The following is a 22,145-nucleotide window of genomic DNA, read 5'->3' as shown; positions in this document are numbered from 1 at the left end:
AGTGATGAGTGATGCAGTACCACTGCATGCTAATCTAGACGCATTTGACAAGACACCACTGCCATTCAGCAACGCACTGGGCCAATTTCAGGAACAAAGGAAATTATGCACAATTGTAGCTCGTTTTACTGGGCAGCAGGCCTGGCTGCAATACCCGGGCGTCAATGGAGGTTGCCTGTCAGATTAGTGTAGAAACCACACAGTCATTCGTGTGGGTGTAAGCGTCCAGTTGAGGAAGTTATGAATTTTTAAAGAATTTTGAAACGGAAAGTCTTGAAAATCGCCAGGAAACTTGTCCCGCATATGCAAATTACACTTGGCAGGAAGTGGTTAAGGAAAGTATACCATCTTCTGATTGAGCTAAAAAGTAATTCATTATTTTAATAAATAATCTAAAGTTAATTTCCAGCTTCCTGAACTTGTCCTTTAACTTATGAACTCTGAAATGACCAGGACCTTGACGAGGGAAGACCATCTGCAAGACATCCAGAGCCTATCCAGGATCTCCGTCCGCGACGAGAGGAGCGTCCAACATCAGAGCAGCATCCTCCAACAGCTGGAGCTGCCATGAGAGTCAGGGTCAAGATTCAGGACAAGACATTCCTCATCCCAGTCAGGTAGAGGACAGTATTTCAGAGTTCAAATATTTTATTCGTCATGGGGCCTCTATAAACTCATCATCAGCTGATGAACATTTCAGTATTAACCCCCAATATCAAGCACCTTTGATGTAGCTTGAATGGATTCAGGACTGTATACGTGTACTCTTACTTCATCTGGGGCTTACTGCTTTAGCTTTATTGAAGTAGAGCAAGTGGATGGAGCAAGGCAAGTAGGGAACCCCCCCCCCCCGATCGGGAGTAACAAACCCTATCCGCTAGCCTCCACAGGCACAACAATCTTTTTCTTCCACTCTGCATTCAGAGAGGCCAGAGATATGAGTTGGTTGTGCGAGGAGGCTTCCAAGCGCTACTTTGCATCCTGTGGCTTACGGCCAAAGCTGGTCCTGTGCACGGGTGAGGGGGCCATGTTCTCCCCAGAGGACAGTATCACAGACCTTCTCAGTAACAATGAGGAGGTAAGTTGTCGTGAAAATCCATTGAAACCAACTGAGGAATATCTGGTTACTGTCATAGTCATTGTAATAATTTTTACATAGAGCTGCCTGGCAGAAAACCTTGCTTAGTAAATTTATACGCTAAGCAATAAGTAGCAGAGCACTGATCACAAGCAATATGCATAACATGTCTTTTTGGCTGGTAACCTATCTCTGCTGAACAAATATTCACCTTTCTTAGCATATTTCAGCAGTTAGCAGCTCTGTGGAAATGGCCCCAGATTTTTTGAGAGTATTTTTTGCCCCTACACCCTCTGTCATCTTTTGCTGTATATAATTAAAAAGAAAAAAATCTTTTAAACAGACAGTTGAAGCAATGTTGAACAGATTAATATAGTAATTTCATGTTGATCTGTTAAATATATTAATTATTCAAGTTCTGAATGGAGGGTTTGAATTGATAGTTATGGCTTCAAATGGAGTTTGAAAGCCATAACTGTTGAGCTTTGTTATTTTGAGAAGCCCCTGTCTTTTTTGCAGGTGGTTGGCAAGGTTGAGTCCTGGGACCTTCCTCCTCTTACAGAGCGATACAAACGGGCTTGTGAAACTGCCAAAACTGGTAAATACTTTCGTCAGAGTATTTATAGCAGTAGATGTTTTCATGGGGAAGAGATTAGAATACTCTGTGTTCTCATTTTTGGAGCAGTGACTTCAACCCTCCAATGAGTAACAATGTAATACGAAACGAACTTGCGATGGATAAAGAGTGAACTTTCAAAAGGTCAAATGCAGCAATGCATAGGAACCTCTCAGTGGTTTGGAAATTGCAATAAAACTTAGAGATGATGTTAGTATTTAGTACTCCATTGGTAACGTCTGTGTTTTTTTTTTTTTTGTTAGGGGAAAAGTCTAACTTTAAAACTTACAATATCCCAATAGAGTTGGCTTCAAAAGCCATTAATTCTGGTACCCTCTGGTCATATTGAATTTGAACCAGCCAGTTGATCTTGGGAACTTGGATTACAAGAGGTCTGCACTAGTAAGCAGGTTGTTGGTGCAATGTTGGTGTCATCAAGCATTCATTGCTCTTAACACAAAACGGAAAGAGCAGAGCCTCAGTATTGAAATACTCTGTTATCGTTGGTTACTCAGATGACCATCCCAAGATACACAACCGCCTCCAACTCACCCAGTCCACCCCAGGCACCTTGGACCTGTCCAGCCTGGCCCTCTCCTCCAAGCATCTCGCCCCACTCTTCCTGGCCCTCCAGTGTCAGTACTCGCTCCGCAAGCTCCTCCTCCCCGGCAACCGCATCGACGGCGCCTCCCTGCCATCGCTAGGGGCCGCACTGACCAGCCTGCCCAACCTGGCCGCGTTGGATCTAAGCGGCAATGCCATCGGCCCCGAGGGTCTGAAGCTGCTCCGGGAGGGACTGAGTAAAAGGACCGAGGGGAGAGACAATGTGGGGGCAACCATGCAAGGACAGGGTCATGCCAAACCACTACAGGTAGGACTTGATCTGGATTTCAAGGAGGATTCAAGGTTTTTCTTCAAGACCTCTCAACCACTTGCTGCCGGGTGCTTTTAAAAATGCAGTGCACACGTACGGTTCCTCGGCAGCAAGTGGTTACGGCATCACAAGACCAGCACAGGACCTCCAGTCTAAATTCAAGTTATTCAAATGAACTGCAACAAAAGCATTCCTTTGTCACTGTGCACCCTGCTACTTGTGACTGGGCTTGTGAATGGTCTTGTGACTGGTCTTGTGACTGGTCTTGGGACTGGTCTTGGGACTGGTCTTGGGACTGGTCTTGGGATCGTGTGGACTACAACACTGGATTCAAATACAGTGGAACGACGCTATACCAAATGACGCTATACCAAATGACGCTATACCAAACGACGCTATACCAAATGACGCTATACCGAACATTCGGCTGTACCGAACATCGTCCTTGGCTCCCAATAATTTGTGCACAGAACCTACCGAACACTATTCAGTTGCCGTTTGTAATTCCCGAACGTCAACATGATAAAACAGTCTGTGTTTTTTTATGTTAGAAAGTGACAAGTGGCCATTATTTCCCCAAGGATTAGAAGGGAAAGCCACTAGTTGTCAACGGTATTGAATAGGCACTGGTTTTGTGATTCCACATGATCGGGTGCGGAAGAAAACCGCACGTACGTGCACGGTGGCATTGCACTGTAATAGTCTAAAGAGGGCGCCGCTGATATACAAATCAACCGAGATTCGCCACAGCATGCATCAGAGATCGATCCTGAGCGGTAGTTTCACAACTTTTAGGATAAACTTGATATCAACTTTTTTTAAATAAAAAACAAAAATAATTAACAGATACATTTCTCGAAACCTTAAACTTGAATGCAACGGCAAATCATCACGAAAACAGCGAACCAAGGTATTACAAGAGGGTGCACTTTGGTTAGACAAGCAAGGACGCTATTCAACATGGCAACGAAACATTCGGCAGTTAAATTCGCTATACCGAATGACCGCTGTACCGAACATATAGTGTGGACCCCGTCTTGTTCGTCATAGCAGCATTCCACTGTAGATCTGTCTTTCTAGGTTTTAACGTTAGCCAGAGGCTTATGGAAATAAGTTACTTGTTTTACCTCAGGACTTTAGGGGACATCTCATTTGTTGAAATGCTCTAGAAAGTTCTCAAAAGAACAGTGCTTGTCCCAATCAGAAACGAGCTTACATCTGGGGGACGCCCCCGGACTGACTGTGAAATGGTCCAAAAGAACCCATCTCTTTTAATAACGGTTGATGAGAACAATGAGTGGTTTGTGTCTCAGATATTCCATGTCTCTAATTCGTTTGTACTATTATGACAGTTGAGAGCTACCGTGTGGACCAGAAATGTACACTTATTTGCAAGAATACTGTATTTCCACTGGCAAGCGAGTATTGCGCACATTTTTCTCAGAGCATGGAGAAATATGAAGACAATCTTTTTTTTTTTCTCAACAGCTTCTGGAGACGCTGAACCTGAGCTACAACCCACTGACTGATGCCAGCGCCCCTCACCTAGCAGCGCTCATCAGCCACTGCTGCCTATTGGCCGAGCTCTCACTGACGTCATGTGACCTCACTGCCAAGCTCTTCCAGCTTCATCGACGAGCCCTGACCGAGGCTTTCCAGAGTGAGGAACTCAATAAACCCCCACTTCATTCTACTAGACCTCGCATGATTTCAAGCACTCACCGGCCAGTCGAAGTGCAACATATTTATGAAGATCAAAGAACTGATTGTTGTAGCATTTCGATTTTCGTCCCCTTAAGTCCTTGTCTGGCATGTCAAAGTTTGTTACACACCTTTGGGTCCTGCAATCAGGATATCTGTCGGAGACAAGAAATATCCAAGTGCATCATTTCAAAAATAAAATTCATTTTGAATCCTTATCTTGTTGGACCTAGTGAAACATGAAAACCCTGTGGATAGGCAGCTGACAGTTAGGCAGTTAAAACTGCCAGGGTTAAAAGAAAGAAAATACTTATCACCATTTTTGTCCCTACCCAACTGTGTTTACAGGTGCGAGTAATCTGCGCTCGCTCCGTATTTCCCACAATGCACTGGGCTCGACAGGAGTGGAGCTCTTTCTGCGCTGTCTGAGCCCCGACGTTGTCTCGTCTCTGGATCTGTCCTGTGTCATCTCGTCCGCCATAGGGAGTAACCTTGCAAAACATCTGGCGTCTTTTCTGTCACAGGTTAGACTCAGCAGAAAGGAAGATAGTTTACTGGTAACGAAGCACGCAGCAGTGTTGTATTCGAGTCCATCACAAGACTCTGCCAATCCCTGTAAGTCCATCACAAGTCATTCAGTCTTAAGCCAGTTCATAAGCTATTGAACTGTGACAAAAGCATTCCTTTGTCACTGTTCACCGTGTTACTTATAACTGGCCTTATGACGGGACATGTGACTGGACTTGTGAAATTACTTGTGATGGACTTGAATACAACACCAGCATGCAGTGATGCCACAGCAAAACTGCTGTTCCAGATTTTCAAACTAAACGTTTAAGATTAGAAAAGTTTGTTTAGAATTTTGGGTTGTTCCATTTGAGCATTCACATCTGAGGCTTAAGAAACTTGTGACTTGGAATTTTCTCGTAACTTTCTTATACGTGATTGGCCTGGACTGAACAATGCCATCCGTCAATATTTATGGCCTACAGACAAATGTTTGTTAAGACACACCTGTTCACCTAATGATTTTTCAATTTTTCCCTCAAGCCTGATTGTTCACTGAAGGATTTGCATCTGTCTGGCTGCCATCTTAAAGACAACGATATTCTTGACATCACCGGGTATGTCTACTCCTTCATCGACTGGACTGGACAAGACTCATTTCCCTCAGATACTAAAACGTAGATTAACTATAATTAGCAGGCCAGAGTTGTCCCCTCTGAATTGGTTTTCCTTGACATCAATTTTGGAATTCGTGAGGTCACATCCTACTTTCTCTGAAGTCTCAACTGCTGAGTCACCCTAAAACATGTTATTGTTTAGTTACAGATTGCGTCCATTACTGCTTACAAATTACCTGATAAGGACTAAGGCAGGGATCCAGGTTGGCATGTTGGTTTTGCATAGTGCCTTTTAATATCTTCTCCAAATATGTGTTATTTAGAATATTAATGTCTTCCAACACCTCTCTTTGAAAACGCCAGAAATTTAAACACTTGGTGGTGTTCAGAAAGCCTACACGACCGTGGATGCGGTGCGGGCAGGTGCTACGGCACCGTCAACTCTCTGGAAATTCTGTAATATACTGAAGTACCCCCACTTTAGGTGGACATAAATGCACATGATGTTTCGAGCATCAGGGGCAAGCCCTCGTAAGCTTGGTACTGGGTGGGGATGCCCGTTTTGAGTCAAAAGACCGATTTGTCGTGCAGAATGTTGGGCTCATTTCCGGACTCAACAAGGCACATTTAGGCTTCCCTGGCCTTCCCTTTAGGCTCTGGACACAAACCTGACTGAGGTTGCTGTACTGAGGCCTTTTGCCTGCTGTGGCTTTTGGTGCAGGAATGCTATTTGTCAAATCTTAAAAGAGTAGTGACAAAGGCCAGGCCAGTAATTCCAACATTGTGTTTCCGATTCAGGTGTTTGTCAGCCAGAAGTCCCCTCACCTCCCTGGACCTTTCGGGCAACACCCACGTCACCGAAGTCAGCATCTGCCCCCTCCTGCAGACCCTGGCTGGCGCATCCACCTCGCTGGAATCCCTCGACCTCTCGGGCTGCGGGCTCAGCGCACCCCTCTCAACTGACCTCCTGGCATCACTGTCCCTCGTCCTGGCCAGGGACGGCCCCGCGAGGGCGGGCTTGAAGAGTCTGCGGATGTGCGGGAGCCAGCTGAGCAAGAATGACAGGGAGCTGCTGATTGGAGTGTGGGAGGACGCCCACGGAGACTCAGCTATGCATGACGTTGACTCCACTCGCTGTGTGTTTTACATCCGAGAATAACTTGTGATGCCCTTTCTGTTTAACCCTAAATGAGCCACAGCCAGGTGGAGGGGGGGAATGATCACATACCTGATCGCTTTGAAATGTGGTATATATGTGAAGATCTTCATTGAATACATCTGGCTGGAAATTAGAAGTGCATTCCACTTAAATGTTGGAAGTACTAAGAATTATACCATGGTATCCCTTTACAAGAGCAGACCTCTGCCAACCTCTTGAATATCGAAACTGTACTCTGAAAATTCGAAAGTTGCGTTTTCCTTTAAAAAATCGTATTTTGCAAAAAAAAAAGCATATTCCCCCACGTGATCGTTTTGACCTCTTATCTGGATTGGGTCTAGTCCGACTGACCAACTCGTACTAGATTGCGTCGACACTTCTTCATGCATAAAATAATCACACGAGAATTCCATTACCGAGGTTGAAGAGTGAGACGGCCCTATTCCCACCTGAATTGATCACGTTTTCAAAGTATGAAATCTTGAAATGCACATCGCATGTCCAGGCTTTTGGAATTTCCTGGCATGGATTTTTGTCGCCTGCTCACTGGCCGGCCGTAGAATGTCTCCATCCTTGTTTATTTCCGCAGATTTATAACTTGAGGATTAGTCTTGTCAAAGATTGCATCCAAATCGGACCCTCTTTAGACAATTCATACACGGGTGTTGCACTGACTTACTGATGAGTCTATGTCCCAAAATTGTTTGAAATCTCATAAAAAACGATAAACATAGAACATGTTAAAGCAGTGTAATTATATATGTCACAATTTCTTTGCCCACTGCCAGTTGCCATGAAGCCTCTATCTATCGACAAAAGTGGAAAATTTACTAACCTCATTTCAAGCTGCATATTTACCGTGACGGTGACGTGTGCTACATAAAATACCGGAGACTGTTTGTCACTACTTCCACTGATGCACAAGTGGCTTTAAAGAGTCCCACTAATGCGTACATGAATATTGATATTTCATGGGCAGCCAATCATCACAATGATCAGGTGGTTGCCGGATATATACATGTACTTTCGCAGCAGTTTTTTTCTAGCATAATGAACACTTGCAACTGTTGAACTATGATTTTTTCTTGGTCAAAATCGTCAAAACCCGCATTTTATGGGGAGAAAACTTGAGATTGTATTTTCAATAATTCCCCCCCCCCAAGAAATATGGCTAAATCGTACTAAGTTGGCAGGTTTGCAAGAGGCCCCTCAGAAGCCAAAAACACGAACAATGTCTTCACGGTTCTTGCAGATGCACAAAGATATATCTGAAGTGATTCAAAAATGACCTCGACAATTTTGTAATCTTACGTAGTCCTTAAGTGTGTAAACATCCTTACAAAGTTAATAATTTAGACAGTTTTCAAATTTTCTGAATTTCCTAGATGCTAGGTACACATACAGATTATTTTGAAGAATGAGAAAAAGCCCAAACTATTTCATGTTTATTTGCATTCTTGATGCATAATTGTTTTATGTATAACAAAATATCTCTGTAGGTTCCATAGATTTCAGTCACCATTTTGAAGTTGCATATTAAGATATCAATAAATTCTTTGAACTGCATCTTGAATTTTACTTCCAACTTTCCCAGTTTTGAGGACCTTATTGCGTTGAAAAAATGACAAGGTATTACCCTTGAACTGTCAAATTGGGCTAAATAAAGAAACAACCAATAAAAATTGGAGAAATACAATCACACAGGGCTTAAAAAGATGCCTTTGTTTCCAATTAAATTCAGCGAAAAAACTACAACATGCTAACTTTTCAATTACAAAAAGAAGGAAAACGAAATATACAAAATTCCCTGAGATTTTCCTAAATAATTTTTCTCCCAGCAGCATCACTGTTTCTGATCAATTCCAGCAAAGCAAAAACAACTGCCCCCTCTGGTGGTGCCTTCTACAGGGTGTATTAAAAAAAGTTGACTCTCCAAAAAGGACCCACCAAATTTACAATTGAATATCTCCACAGACTTCTCAGACTATGCGCGAGTACAAAACAAACAGGTGAGATGTTTAAATGTCAGCTGGGGGTTAGCTGAAGTGCGTCTGATGGTTTAAACCTGTCAGCTGGAGGTTAGCTGAAGTGCGCCTGATGGTTTAAACCTGTCAGCTGGAGGTTAGCTGAAGTGCGTCTGATGGTTTAAACCTGTCAGCTGGAGGTTAGCTGAAGTGCGTCTGATGGTTTAAACCTGTCAGCTGGAGGTTAGCTGAAGTGCGCCTGATGGTTTAAACCTGTCAGCTGGAGGTCAGCTGAAGTGCGCCTGATGGTTTAAACCTGTCAGCTGGAGGTCAGCTGAAGTGCGCCTGATGGTTTAAACCTGTCAGCTGGAGGTCAGCTGAAGTGCGCCTGATGGTTTAAACCTGTCAGCTGGAGGTTAGCTGAAGTGCGCCTGATGGTTTAAACCTGTCAGCTGGAGGTCAGCTGAAGTGCGCCTGATGGTTTAAACCTGTCAGCTGGAGGTCAGCTGAAGTGCGTCTGATGGTTTAAACCTGTCAGCTGGAGGTCAGCTGAAGTGCGTCTGATGGTTTAAACCTGTCAGCTGGAGGTCAGCTGAAGTGCGTCTGATGGTTTAAACCTGTCAGCTGGAGGTTAGCTGAAGTGCGTCTGATGGTTTAAACCTGTCAGCTGGAGGTTAGGCACCAAGTCAAAATAGAAACGGTTCATGAAGTGGGAAACGATACATAAACGATAAGCTCCTTACCCGCTTCAGAGTAAAGCGGGCAACGATAGGGAGTCACTAGCTAAATGCTTGTGGTTTGATGAACACCACTCCTGGGTGATGTTTTCTAACAATAGAGAGCTTTAAGGATTACACTCCATTGTGGCTGGTGGTTGAGTCATTAGAGCTGTTTATCAACAGCTGGGACCCCAGCCCATTGATATGTCAACAATTTTTTGGGGGGGGGGTTAAGGATGGGTTTATACTACCGCTTAAATGGATAAGGATTTTTTTCTTCAGTTTGCCACGCTACCCATACCAACATTAGTGGACTTTTCTTATTTCACATTTTAGATTGATTTTGAAGTCCCGTGATTGTTGCATCTATAATCTTCTCCATTTACTCTATTGTCTAATCCAATTATTGACAAATCTGTGATGTGGAAATCACTGTCTGACAGTGCTAGATTTTGGGAAAGAAAACTACAGATCTTAATTCAGTGACACGAGACTTAGTGATGCACATAGGCCCGTTGACTCTGATGGAGTTAGTCTTTTGTTAAGAGATTAATTGCTTCCCCTTCTGAATAAGCTGTGCTAAGCCTGTGGATGAACTGGCCCAATTAACATAACAAAGCCGATGCACAATAACCATTCATGGTAAGCTGGGAGTCAGGGCTTTTGTACCAAGGTGGGGGAGATGGTAGTATGCATCAAAGGGGTTGCCGCATAGCCAATTCTCTTTCGGGAAACGGTGTCTTGCAACCATTACCCACTTGCAGTTGAATCGGGCAACGGTTTGAAAGTGGATTAAGGGCAACCATTTCCCGCTTGGTCAACCGTTTCTATTTTGACTTGGCGCCTTAGCTGAAGTGCGCCTGATGGTTTAAACCTGTCAGCTGGAAGTTAGCTGAAGTGCGCCTGATGGTTTAAACCTGTCAGCTGGAGGTTAGCTGAAGTGCGCCTGATGGTTTAAACCTGTCAGCTGGAGGTCAGCTGAAGTGCGTCTGATGGTTTAAACCTGTCAGCTGGAGGTCAGCTGAAGTGCGTCTGATGGTTTAAACCTGTCAGCTGGAGGTCAGCTGAAGTGCGTCTGATGGTTTAAACCTGTCAGCTGGAGGTCAGCTGAAGTGCGTCTGATGGTTTAAACCTGTCAGCTGGAGGTCAGCTGAAGTGCGTCTGATGGTTTAAACCTGTCAGCTGGAGGTCAGCTGAAGTGCGTCTGATGGTTTAAACCTGTCAGCTGGAGGTTAGCTGAAGTGCGTCTGATGGTTTAAACCTGTCAGCTGGAGGCCAGCTGAAGTGCGCCTGATGGTTTAAACCTGTCAGCTGGAGGTCAGCTGAAGTGCGTCTGATGGTTTAAACCTGTCAGCTGGAGGTCAGCTGAAGTGCGTCTGATGGTTTAAACCTGTCAGCTGGAGGTTAGCTGAAGTGCGCCTGATGGTTTAAACCTGTCAGCTGGAGGCCAGCTGAAGTGCGTCTGATGGTTTAAACCTGTCAGCTGGGGGTTAGCTGAAGTGCGCCTGATGGTTTAAACCTGTCAGCTGGAGGTTAGCTGAAGTGCGCCTGATGGTTTAAACCTGTCAGCTGGAGGTTAGCTGAAGTGCGCCTGATGGTTTAAACCTGTCAGCTGGAGGTTAGCTGAAGTGCGTCTGATGGTTTAAACCTGTCAGCTGTGCCTGTAAAGATACAGATGGCCAAATGTGTTTAAATGTCCAGAAGTTGTTAACAGTCAAATAGACAACACATCATAAAGAATAGATTTGCTTTAAGAAAGTACCAGAAACTTTACAAGCCAAGAGATACATGTAAATGAAATGCAATCTCCTCTGATTCAAAGTGAAACAGCACTGAGGAATACATAGCTCTTAGGATTTGCAGGCATAATCCTCCAAATTTCTTAAACACAGTTGTCAAGAAATTAGTAGTTTTTCTGACATGGTTTTCAGTTGCATGTTACAACGAACTATTCTGGTTGGCAGAAGAGTCAAGGAAGATCTCGGCGTGTCGGTTGAATTCCTCAGCATATCGCATGTGAAGGTTGTGCTTTCCCTCTGGCATTATCAAAACCCTGAGGAAGAGGTTGAGGGTAAACAAAGTTAGTTTGTTGACAAACACATGTATTCCTTAAAAGCTGTGCTAGTATCTCCTAATTTCAGCAAGGTAAAAAATTATCAACTGCCAAACTAACTTTGATCCACTTTAAGCTACTTTGGAATGAGACCTGAACTGACAGAAATGCATAAAAAACTCATACCAATTGTGCATTTATTCTCTAGATGTCAGCAAAGATTTGAAGAAGCACAAAAATTGGCAAAAGATGCAGACATCCATCTTTTGCAAATCCATGGGAACGTCTGTAACTTTAGGTGGTCTCTATGGGAGTTAGTTGCCTACGATGATAATTCCAATACCTTGAGATACCTTTGAGAAGCAACTCACCTTGACCCCCTGATGTTCTGGTTCAGGTAATGAGCGTGCTCAATGGGCACCATGAAATCCTTCTCTCCGTGGATGATCAGCGTTGGGCATGTAATCCGCCGGCAATCGGCCATGCACAGATCTGTGCGGTTCTCGCTCCAGATCTGGCGCATGCTGTCGATCCAACTGCTCCACAGCTTCTGGAAGTAATCCTCGCCGTACAACTCCACCATTGGGGCCAGCATCCGCTCGCTCCACTTGCAGATGTCTCGGGTTGCTGAACATAGCCAAAGAAATAAGCTCATAAAAATAACAGTAATAATGAAGACATCTTTAATTCGCATGTAGCCACCATGACTCAAACCTTAAGTATTTTATATCATTATTCATGCTCTCCAACAGTGGTGGAATGATTTTCAAAGTGGGGGCAATCAGCCATCAGCAATTGATAGGCTGAGCCATTAAGCCCCACCCCATTATAGGACCTGGAAATTGTCTGGTTCTAAACATCGGCTCCAAATTCCTATCTTGATATGGCTGAATCTGAGATACAATGTTTAACTTAAAGAGGTTTGTTGCTGGCAGCATTTACGTACCCTCGTAAGCGTCCAAGTCCTTTTCTGTCAAGTAGGCATTCCCTCCCCACACCAAGAGCTTCTGCACATGATCAGGGTATGTTGCTGCCATTATGATGCCCGTGCTAGCACCGTCACTCCAGCCCAGAACTGAGTAACGATCGTGCCCAAGAACCTCCACGTACAAGTTGGGGAAAAAGCCATGTGTCAATGTTATTCAGACAAGGAAATGTTGTTCATAAGTGCAAAGGCAAGAATGATTTTCATGAGTTGACAAATTGAATGCCACCTTATGAAATTATTCTTTCCATTGCACGTATGTAAAATTACATTATTTGTTTTATAGAACGCAACACTTGAATAAATCCTTTGTCAACTTTGTGTACCAGTCGCTAGTTTGATCTGTAAGTTAAATGTAAAATTGCAACACAAACTTCTCGCATTCTTATTTAGTTCATGCTTAGACACACGCTCCTGTGCATCTTACAATTTGCTGTTGATCATTTGATAACTTACTTCATTTGTTTCTATCAAAAATATGACCATCACTTACAATTTGACAAATATCCTCATCTGACTGAAGACAAGATGGTGCCACCCATTCATCAGTATCATCTGAATTTTTGCATTAGTTTGTGTGAGGAGCTAGACTTGACTGCAGTCGGGATCCTCTGTGATGCTGTTTGCATTTATGCTTTGGATATGGCATAGATATCATAATTATAAGATCTCTATGGGATATGGAGGCTGTGCAGCATTACTTGCTTGGCTCCCTCTTAATTGTTCAGAAATCCCGACTTGATGAATCTGCCAACCGTTTGTGCACAGTGAATCGGCTCATCTACCAAAAGTGGGAACAGCCAATCATATTGCCGGACTTGTTTTTACATTATAATGAACGAGTCTACAAGTCTGACTACTTTGATTGGTGGAATTTCCAAGTCTGACTACTTTGATTGGTGGAAGTTCTGTATACATCATGCAAGATAACGTTAATATAACGTTCATATAAGCAATTATGAATAACAACACATCACCAACGGGAGGTACGATTGGCTAATATCCGTCAAGTCGGATTTACTGTCTGGGAATGATGTATTGACACACGTTGTACAATAAATGCCATCAAATGAGGGTGCCTTCTATAAGAGACTAGAGTTATGCAACAGCTCGAGTGCGACACCCGTGCACTGTGTACAGGCTAGTGAAGGGCTGGCCGACTGGGGAAGAGCAACGTCAGCCCGACTTGATTCCATCAGTCTACGACCCCGTGCCCACCGTTTGCAATATAGTACAATGGTATATTCAGTGGGGGTACACATGTACGTGTATTGAACAGTGTGGTGTGGATTACAGCAAATTCACGGCAAGCGATCAATTACCGAAATGCCAATACCCAGCTGTGATGGAAAGTCAAAAGATTTATAAGCAGGTTATAAGGCGGCTGGTGCTATATAGTTAAGCCCATTTTATAAATGCAGTCTCAATTAAGTCTGATAAAAAGTGGCACAGGTGAACAGTGGTAAGAAATGCCTTAGTTAGAGCTCATCTGAATGCCCTGTGGCTACCATGTCCAATAGACTGATTGCACCTGCTAAATCATGTGACCAATTAATGGGTATCAACCCCATTGCAACGTGTATTTTGAGTGTTGTTTAAGAACAACACAGGCGAGTTACGGTATAGTACCCGGTACATCAGTAGTCCAAGTACGCGTACATGTAGTTACCGTCGGCTTTATTTGGGTAAATGATACTTCTGAAACACTTTGCTGTGGTCCCTAGCCTCACCGACATCAGGCTGGCTGCATCCTTTCCATCTCGGTGATAGAAATCCAATGGGAAGTCTCAATCGGGAGGTCTGGACTTGCCGTAACCTCGGGGGTCAAAGGTCACCAGCGTGTACTTGTCTTTGCTCAGGCCCTCAAACTGTGGTTTCATGTCCACCCGACCTGATCCTGCAGGGACAAAAAAATTGTTAGCACAAAGCCAAGTCTTCAGTAAGAAGACAACCTTACATTTTCTGGTCTGTGTGAGCATGTTCAGAGAGCCAGCTAGCACCTACAAAGGATATCACTTTTTAGAAAATTGGTCCAGGGCCCTCTAGGGACAGAATGCAAAAATGAAAGTTCCTGGAAATCTACCTATACACCCACCGAGAGCTCCTGGCAGAAGCAGCACTGCATGGTTCCCCTTGCCAGTCTGGTCATAGCGTAGCTCAACACCGTTCACTGCCACTTTGCTCCCCTCACTGCACAAAAAAGAAAATGCAATCAAGGAAAATGTGAGGATAACACAGAGTTGCTGACTCGAGTCATGTGACTTAGACTCGAGTCAGACTCGAGTCGATATTTCTGCGACTTGTGACTTGACTTGTAAATACTAGCTTTGACTCGACATGGACTTGCAATAACATTTTTACTAGGAAGGGGGGGCCAAATTTTTTATGGAGGTAACCGGGAATGAACAACTAACATTGGAGGGGCCATTTTTTCTTATACACAAACTGACTACTTCATCCTGTTTCATCACTTTCTTTTATTTCCGTTTGTTCTTCATCAACTTTTTCTCAATTTCTTTTTGCCAAGAAGCACGCCTCCCCCAAATGAACCCATTTGTGGTTAATATTTCAAGAGTAACGAGCTTGGTTTGAACTTACTTATATACCTCGGTGTCTTTGATGTGTGTTTCCAGCCACACCACTGGAATCAACAAAAGATATTCAAGGCCTGAACCCTTCTTGTATATTTGCAGTTATCTGTTTACACTTCATATGTGTAAACAGACCTCTAACTGCTCACGTACAAGGAAATAATTTTACACTGTATTTTTTCGAAGGTCCGAGAATGGATTCAAAAACTCAGGAAGTTCTTTGTTTTCATGTGTTTGATTACAGACAACATCTACATCTGGTAGTGGAATCATCACGAAAGAGATGTTGCTGAGGTCGAACACTAAGGACCCCCAGAAACTGACCAACAACTTTAATTACGTGCCTGTGGAGGGAGGACCACTTGGCAGCACGCGCACTCACGTATTGACTGGACACAAGTCCTGTCGACATGATGCACGTGTCCAACCGAAATCCCTTCCTGGACTCTGATTCCATTCATGCTATGATCAGTAAGTATTACCGTTTTGTGCATTTCAGAATGTAGTAATTTTTTGTCTTGGATCCTGTACACGCCAGTACAGTGCTTTTCAAAAACAATTCTTCTGATACTAAATCACACGCCTCTTTCGTTATTTACAGCAACAGTCCGCAGTTTATTCCCAGATAAAAACCCAGCAGACATTAAGAGGTAAATGAGGCTAAAGCTCAACAATTATGCTTCTAAGCAGGTCAGGAAAGCTCAGCAGAATGATCTGCAATGTAATTACATTAAAAGTGATTTGTCTGTGCTGTAACACTTCACCATTAACTGCTTAATTGTCAACAAAAAGGGCCAAAAAAAAAAGTAATGGTAAAAATTGAAAATTGTTAACGTGTTCTGCATATGATTCAAATAATGTACATGTACGTGCATTGACATGTATGATCTAAAAATAAATAAGTAGCTTTTGTCATTAATTGCACAGCATAAAATGCAACTGTTTTCAAAGAAGTTCTTCGTTCAGCAGCTATTCCCCCTGGTAAATTTTATGGTACATGTATCCAGTTTTTGCAGTGATTCATTTCTAAATTTACAACACCAAGGGCTGTCCAGAGTTGATGAAATGTTCACAGTACATGTCCTATGGAAAACAGGTGTATTTTCAAAGACGCATGTCAATCACATTTAACCATTGACATATTCCTAGCCGACCTGCATGCTTAAGTCCATGTGTCAATCCAGATAAATGTAAAACAAGGTTCAGCTTTTTATACGTGTCGTATTATCCGGCCGGCTGCCGGATAGGTTTCTGCGCTGCACAGATGTTATCCAAATACTGCTGTTGCTCCTCCTTTGAGAGCAAACTATGATAGTCACTGTTCTCTCTGAGCAAGTCCTCGTGTGCTGACAACCATTCCTTGTATTCAGTGCGAACTTCAACTGGGTCATGTTTTTCATTCATGAGAAGTTCAAGCCTTTCTGTTTTGCGTTTACTTGCCGGAACAACTGTGAGAAATGCTTTGCCTTAATGTCCTTGTAAGCAAGCCCCTTTTTCTGTTTGAATTCTTGCCCTTGCTGATCCATGTCAGACACTAATTTCACTATGTGTGTCACCTTCATCGTGTTCATGGCTGTAGCTCCCTCCTGCTCCGGTATCCATCCTGTTGTTAAACGTCAATGATGTATCTGCTAAATAAGTTCCACGTCAATTCGGTGCTTCAGATTCAGATCATTTCTTTCAAGCTCAATCAAGTTCGAAATGTTCTTCCGTGTTTTGTCTTGTCTAGTAGAGCATATCACAGTGCTTGACAACACAGTATGTTGGAAGTCTTGTTGCACAGATTGACTTGAATAAAGCACAAAATAAAACACAATGCGTGTCATGAAGACCATTCAGTTATTGTGGGATACGTCTGAACATGTACAACCGAACGCATGTGAAGATCCGTACCATGTATATGTGTATCCCAACCACATGTAACTTGCCTAAACAATCCTAATAAATATAAATATTTTAGCAAAAGTAACACTCTAGATGTAAAGTCAATGGCATTACAGTAATTACACTAATCACAATTACATTTGGGATAAAGAAACACTAAACCCTAACTGTTTAAGTGAAAGGGATAATTCTTCCAACAAAGCGCAAACACATTAAAACCTTTCTTAGTCACATGCAGCCATGTTGAATGCAAATTCTTTTCGCTTCATAGTGCCCTCACCAGACTGGAAAGAACAAGTGTAAGTTTGGCCCTAAACCCCCTTTCCGTATTGTTTAATTCGTTCCCATGACCTTCCAGACTTCTGTCTGGAACCCTCCATAAAGACTTCTTCACTCTTTACATGAACACCTCTTTAACCAGGGCCCTATCATCCATGCCTTGTAGAATATCCAGCTTCAACCTGTAAGGTCACCCAACCTTTTTTAAAGGCTCTATGTCTTTTGTTTCCATTGTTTTCCACTGCCTTGCCAGAACAGATATTTTTTCTCATGCATGTTTGCGCACTTAAAATAATTTAAGGCGCTCATTTCAATCTACTTGAATCTACTCAATCTACTACTCATATTTTTTTATTTGTAGCATTATTACTTGAAATGATTTTATTAATGTTACATGTATGTTGTATTTTTACGTTATGTTACGTTTTTATTTTCTTAAGTTTTTGCAGTTATAATTTTCCTACATTTTAATTATTTCCTGTTTCCTATTACCACAAAATAAGGAGGGCCTGATGTTTCGATCCTAGCGGAATCTTTCTCAAAGGCAAAATGATAAGTGGACTGGACACACAAGCAAATGGGAATCAACCAAGCATGGATGAACGCAAGAGGACAAAAAGAAAGGTCAACTTGACTGCAGGTTGAATAAAGGGCAAGAGATAAAGGGGACTGCATGAAAGGCATGGTTGAGCAACAAAGGGATGTAAGGTGGGAAGAGATCAAAGAAAAAAATGCAGCGTTGTCATCTTCTCTGTTTTTTTATAATACTGATATTATTCTTTCCCTCTCTACAGGTATGAACAACCCCATGTTTCTTTCAACAGCTCCGCAAAAAGAGAAAGAAGGCCCTCCGCTACACCTACCACCAGGATAATTACAACTTCTCTGCCTTGTCACGTCTTATTCCCCCAGATTTACAACCTCATCCACCCCGTGCTAAGGTACCCTCTCTCCTCACAGAAAAGATGGAATCAAGCACTCCATGGTGCCTCTATCCAATTAATCGTTCTTTCTCAGCAGTGTCAAATCACACTTCAGAACCTCCATCGGGACATAGCCCATCTTGATTCTGAACTTAGATTGAAGTTAGGTCTTACTGTCCCGATAGTAATGTATAGGAACCCGCGTGTCAAGATTGAAAGGGGCCTCACTAATCTTGAATGTGTTCTTCATGACAGGAGGAACAAGACGATAGGTGGCATATCTTGGGCCAAACAACAACGTAGGCATGGAAGTTTCAGGCATGGACAAAGCCCCAACCCTTACCACTCACCATCTTTAACACTGTAGTCAATCTTTCTGATGCTGAACACAAACTTCCCTCCAACTAAAGGTCAAAATTTCTGTCCCACTCCTCCCACAGTGAACCAGGTAGAACTCAGTGTTGCGGGTACATGTACTCGACTCGGCCGCGCCACTGGTAGGTAGTACGGCGAGATGCCTGACATGCTTGACCCCTGACCTGTGTAACTTTCAGGGTCCAGTCCACTAATTCAAGCCCCATTGAAAATAGTGTAAAATCAGCACCGTTCAGGGCCCAATAGCATGCACGCCAACATCCCTGAGATTTCTGAAATACAAATGAAATTCTTGTCTTGTCACTTGTCTTTCAATTTCTTTTCAATTTTTTGTGGGTTAACTAATTACATTTTTAATTATTCCCACAAAACAAAATCACCCCCCAAAAAGTGATTTTTCCCGAAGTCTGATTGCAGCCATTTTTCAAGTGGCAACCCTCGACTTTCTTGGGCACTTAGGACCATTTTTCAACCGTAGTTTTTAGCCCTTCTGCTCTCATATGAAAGCCCAAATACCCAGGGAGTTGATCCTGGCAACGATTTACACAATCTCACCATTTTGGGGCAAACAATCTCTTTTTTCAAAAGATACTGTGGGGAGGGGCACTTTTAATGCTAATGAGCTGGTCAAAAATTCTCACTTGAATTAGTGGTCTGCACCGTTCACACTGTCATGAAAAGCTGGTCTCATTAAAGTGTTCTCAGAATAAAAGGCCTGTCTCGCCTGCGTTGTCACAAAATACTCAGCCAAGATCTCACTGAATACTTCTGCAGGATACGACTTTTTCTTTAAGTGTGACCGGGAGCCCGGCCCTCCGTCTCAAAAGCACCTGGGTACCCACAAAGAATATACCGGCCATTGAAACCTTTTTATGCACAGGCTGTTCATTCACAAGTGAATAACCCTGATAAGTTTCGTTACAGTCCTTATCATAATCTCTCCAGGGCCGTTTTCCAAAACTCAACTTCGGCTCCGTCTCATGCTTCAACTGTTTTTTAACTAGCTGACGTTGAAGCAGTAATTAGTTTAATAGTGCCACAAAACATAAAATAAAATGCAAGAGAGCCACATATAATAGTAATCCAATTTAATTTAAACGCTTCAGGTCCACAATCGGGGATTGCGGGTTTTGGGAACGAAGCCTCAGACGGAGCCCAAGTCGAGTATTGGAGCCCATTGATGATCAGCACTTGGCAACTCCCTGCGCTCCCGAATTGGCATCATCATCAAGCCGGCAGATAAAGGTTCAGCTGTGGTAATGGACCGACAGTACACTGATGAAGCCCATCGCCAACTTAACAATCATACTCATCCCCTCGATTCTGACCCCACATGAACATTAATCTCACAACATATTCAGCAGGCCTAATGGATGATGTGCGTTCACGTCACCAACTATCTAAGAAAGTTTCTGTCGCTATGGATCATGGTAGAGCTGCTAGGTTTTTCCTACTCCGCAAGGTGGGAAATCTGGGGAGGCCTATCGTTTCTCAGTGGAAATGGATCGCCCACTGAACACAAATCATCACCGACACCCTTCTCAAACCCTTCGTTTCACAGATCCCATCATATACCCACGAAAATGCCATACTTCCTACGAAATCAGGAAAACATCAAGAACCAGATTCCAGCACAGCCATCACTGGGACCATTTCTTCCCTGTATACAAAAATTCCCATGATGAAGAAGGTAGTCGTGCCTGCTGCTCTGCTCTCGTGAAGAGCGGACACACAACTCCCCCATTAGTGATGTCACGACGCTTATGAGACTTGTACTGACCATTATAAACAAGGAGTAGGCACATGTAGAGATCAGAAGGGTCAATGATGGCCACCGCAAGCACTGCACGTGCTGCAAGGACAAAATAAATTAAGCGCCGCTTGGGGGTTATACAAGGAATGCTTTTGCAAAGGATCGTGGGTACCGCGCATGCGTGTTCGTAACACTTCCCGCATGTTTAACATGACCGCCTCGAGACGGAGACCACCGTCACCGGAGACTTAGATTTTGACAACTTTAGTGATTGTTCTGTTATTCTAATGACAATGAAAGTCTGGCTACGTCTTTAAATCCCCAAAAGTCTCCCTTAACAATAAACAGAATTACTAACTAATACAAATTCTCCATAAATACGCACAAGAAAACTGAAAGAATGTAGCGCCTCCAGAAGAATATAAAGAAACCACCCAAAAACATGGGAAGAATTCGTTGTCCTTTCTGTCATTGTCCACAACTGTCTCGGCATGAAACCTCACCACGTTGCCAAATGCATTCTTGCGGCATGTTTCCACCTTCTTTTAACCGTATAAGTACCACTGGGATTGCAACTTACGATATAAATATTGCAGTTCATATTTTAGGTATTTCCTCTTTACCGCCGGAACCGCAAAATGTGATAACTGACTTTAAAAACGTCCGACTTTTTGCTAAATAACCCGACTCAGAATTTTCCAGCGCATCTGCGGGGATCACTTGCTGACTCCTGAGGACTACTGAAGAGAACTACGCATCTTCTTCGTGCATCTTTTCCACCATTTATTTACTCCAGTATGCCGCAGTGAAACACAGCTAGTCTGTGGGTTACCAGGTACCCGGTGGTGGCGATCACTGTGTACAAAGAATGTCTAGGATTTTCAACACTGGAGCAGGTAACTGCGCTTTGCCTATGGAGCCGACCAGAAAAGTTAAACGGATACGGTCTGTAGGGAACTCCTTGTGTTTAATAGCTCTATGTACTAACTAAGAACAATAAACTCGAAGAGCGTATGCTTACTTCAGCACCATGCCGCCTTTGGATCTGCATGGTGGAGATACATTGATGATATATTTTTCATCTGGACCAGTGACAGTGGCAATCTAGACGTCTTCATTAACCATATCAATTAAGTTCCCATCGGAATATTCCCTCCATCAGGCAAACTTTCTCGATGTCAGCATCTGGAAGAGCAACCTTGTGACTACTGACCTGTATTCCAAGCCCATATATACCCATCAGTATCTTCACTCATCCAGTTGTCACCCTAGACACTGCAAGACTGGTATTGCACACAGCCAAGCACTCAGACTGAGACGCATTTGTTCAACTGATTAAGATTTCTCAAGTCATACACATGAACTGAAGAGGCATTTGATTGCAAGGGGGCACAGCTATCACCAGGTTCAATGCTCTATCAATAGGGCCCGCTCTGTCCCTAGAAGTCTTGCACTCAAGGAGAAGACCCCCGTGAAGAAACCATCCCCAGGGTTCCCTTGGTCACCACCTTTCATCCTCCGAGTCTTCCTCCCCTCTGCAAAACAATCAACGACAATCACCATATCCTCCACACTTTAGACCCCCTGGCCAGTGCCATCCCAAACACCCCGCTTATGGCCTACAGGCGTCCCTGCAACCTACAGGACCATATCGTTTAGGCAGAGGTGCTCCCCTTGGATACCCCCCTCCATGCAAGGCACGTTCAAGTGTGATTCTAACAGATGTGTTGTTTGCCAGAACCATATCCTGGAATCAGATACATTCTCTGGACACTCCTCTGGTACCACCCACAGAACTAAACGCACTATCACTTGTAGCTCTTCTAATTTCATACATCTGATCTCTTGCAGGGAGTGCGGTATGTTGGAGAGACTAGGAACACTCTGAAGAAGAATTTATATGGCCACAGATCTACGGTCAACACCAAACGACTGGACATACCCCTGTAGACCACCACTTCAACCTTCCTAACCATTCTACGTCTGACATGATCTCACAGGGCATAGAATCACTTGGCCACCGTAAAGATGCTGTTCGCTTCAACAGGGAGAAACTTTAAATCAAAC

At 43.4% G+C, this 22,145-nt stretch overlaps 2 protein-coding genes and 1 pseudogene across 4 annotated transcripts in view; 2 read left to right on the top strand and 1 right to left on the bottom strand.

Annotated features, from left to right (window-relative positions):
* Positions 1-8,248, top strand: part of tonsl (tonsoku like, DNA repair protein) — a 22,237-nt gene extending 13,989 nt beyond the window's left edge. The window contains exons 16-23 of the mRNA XM_022238878.2: positions 454-617; positions 925-1,078; positions 1,598-1,676; positions 2,210-2,565; positions 4,057-4,228; positions 4,618-4,793; positions 5,320-5,393; positions 6,192-8,248. Of these exons, the coding sequence (XP_022094570.2) occupies positions 454-617; positions 925-1,078; positions 1,598-1,676; positions 2,210-2,565; positions 4,057-4,228; positions 4,618-4,793; positions 5,320-5,393; positions 6,192-6,552 (1,536 nt within the window). The 3' untranslated portion in view covers positions 6,553-8,248. The remainder of the gene's footprint in view (positions 1-453; positions 618-924; positions 1,079-1,597; positions 1,677-2,209; positions 2,566-4,056; positions 4,229-4,617; positions 4,794-5,319; positions 5,394-6,191) is intronic.
* On the bottom strand, positions 7,990-18,457 carry LOC147798929 (serine hydrolase BPHL-like). Of its 3 annotated transcripts, none has more exons than XM_087138228.1 (7): positions 18,301-18,457; positions 14,369-14,463; positions 14,004-14,170; positions 12,767-12,907; positions 12,235-12,388; positions 11,660-11,915; positions 7,990-11,288 (listed from the first exon to the last, which is right to left on the bottom strand). In XM_087138228.1, the coding sequence occupies exons 5-7, from the start codon at positions 12,323-12,325 to the stop codon at positions 11,174-11,176; spliced, it is 462 nt and encodes a 153-aa protein (XP_086994354.1). In that variant the 5' UTR covers positions 12,326-12,388; positions 12,767-12,907; positions 14,004-14,170; positions 14,369-14,463; positions 18,301-18,457; the 3' UTR covers positions 7,990-11,173. The 3 variants fall into 3 exon arrangements, with proteins under 3 accessions (XP_086994354.1, XP_086994353.1, XP_086994352.1); XM_087138227.1 differs by lacking the exon at positions 12,767-12,907 and adding an exon at positions 16,421-16,652 and having other exon boundaries at positions 18,301-18,452; XM_087138226.1 differs by lacking the exon at positions 12,767-12,907.
* LOC147798928 (uncharacterized) lies at positions 17,710-22,145 on the top strand (annotated as a pseudogene).

The sequence above is a fragment of the Acanthaster planci genome, linkage group LG06, assembly GCF_054643075.1.
Source record: "Acanthaster planci isolate LZ-2023a linkage group LG06, COTS_SCS, whole genome shotgun sequence".
NCBI classification, from domain to species: Eukaryota; Metazoa; Echinodermata; class Asteroidea; order Valvatida; family Acanthasteridae; genus Acanthaster; species Acanthaster planci.
This window is presented reverse-complemented; position numbering and strand designations above follow the sequence as displayed.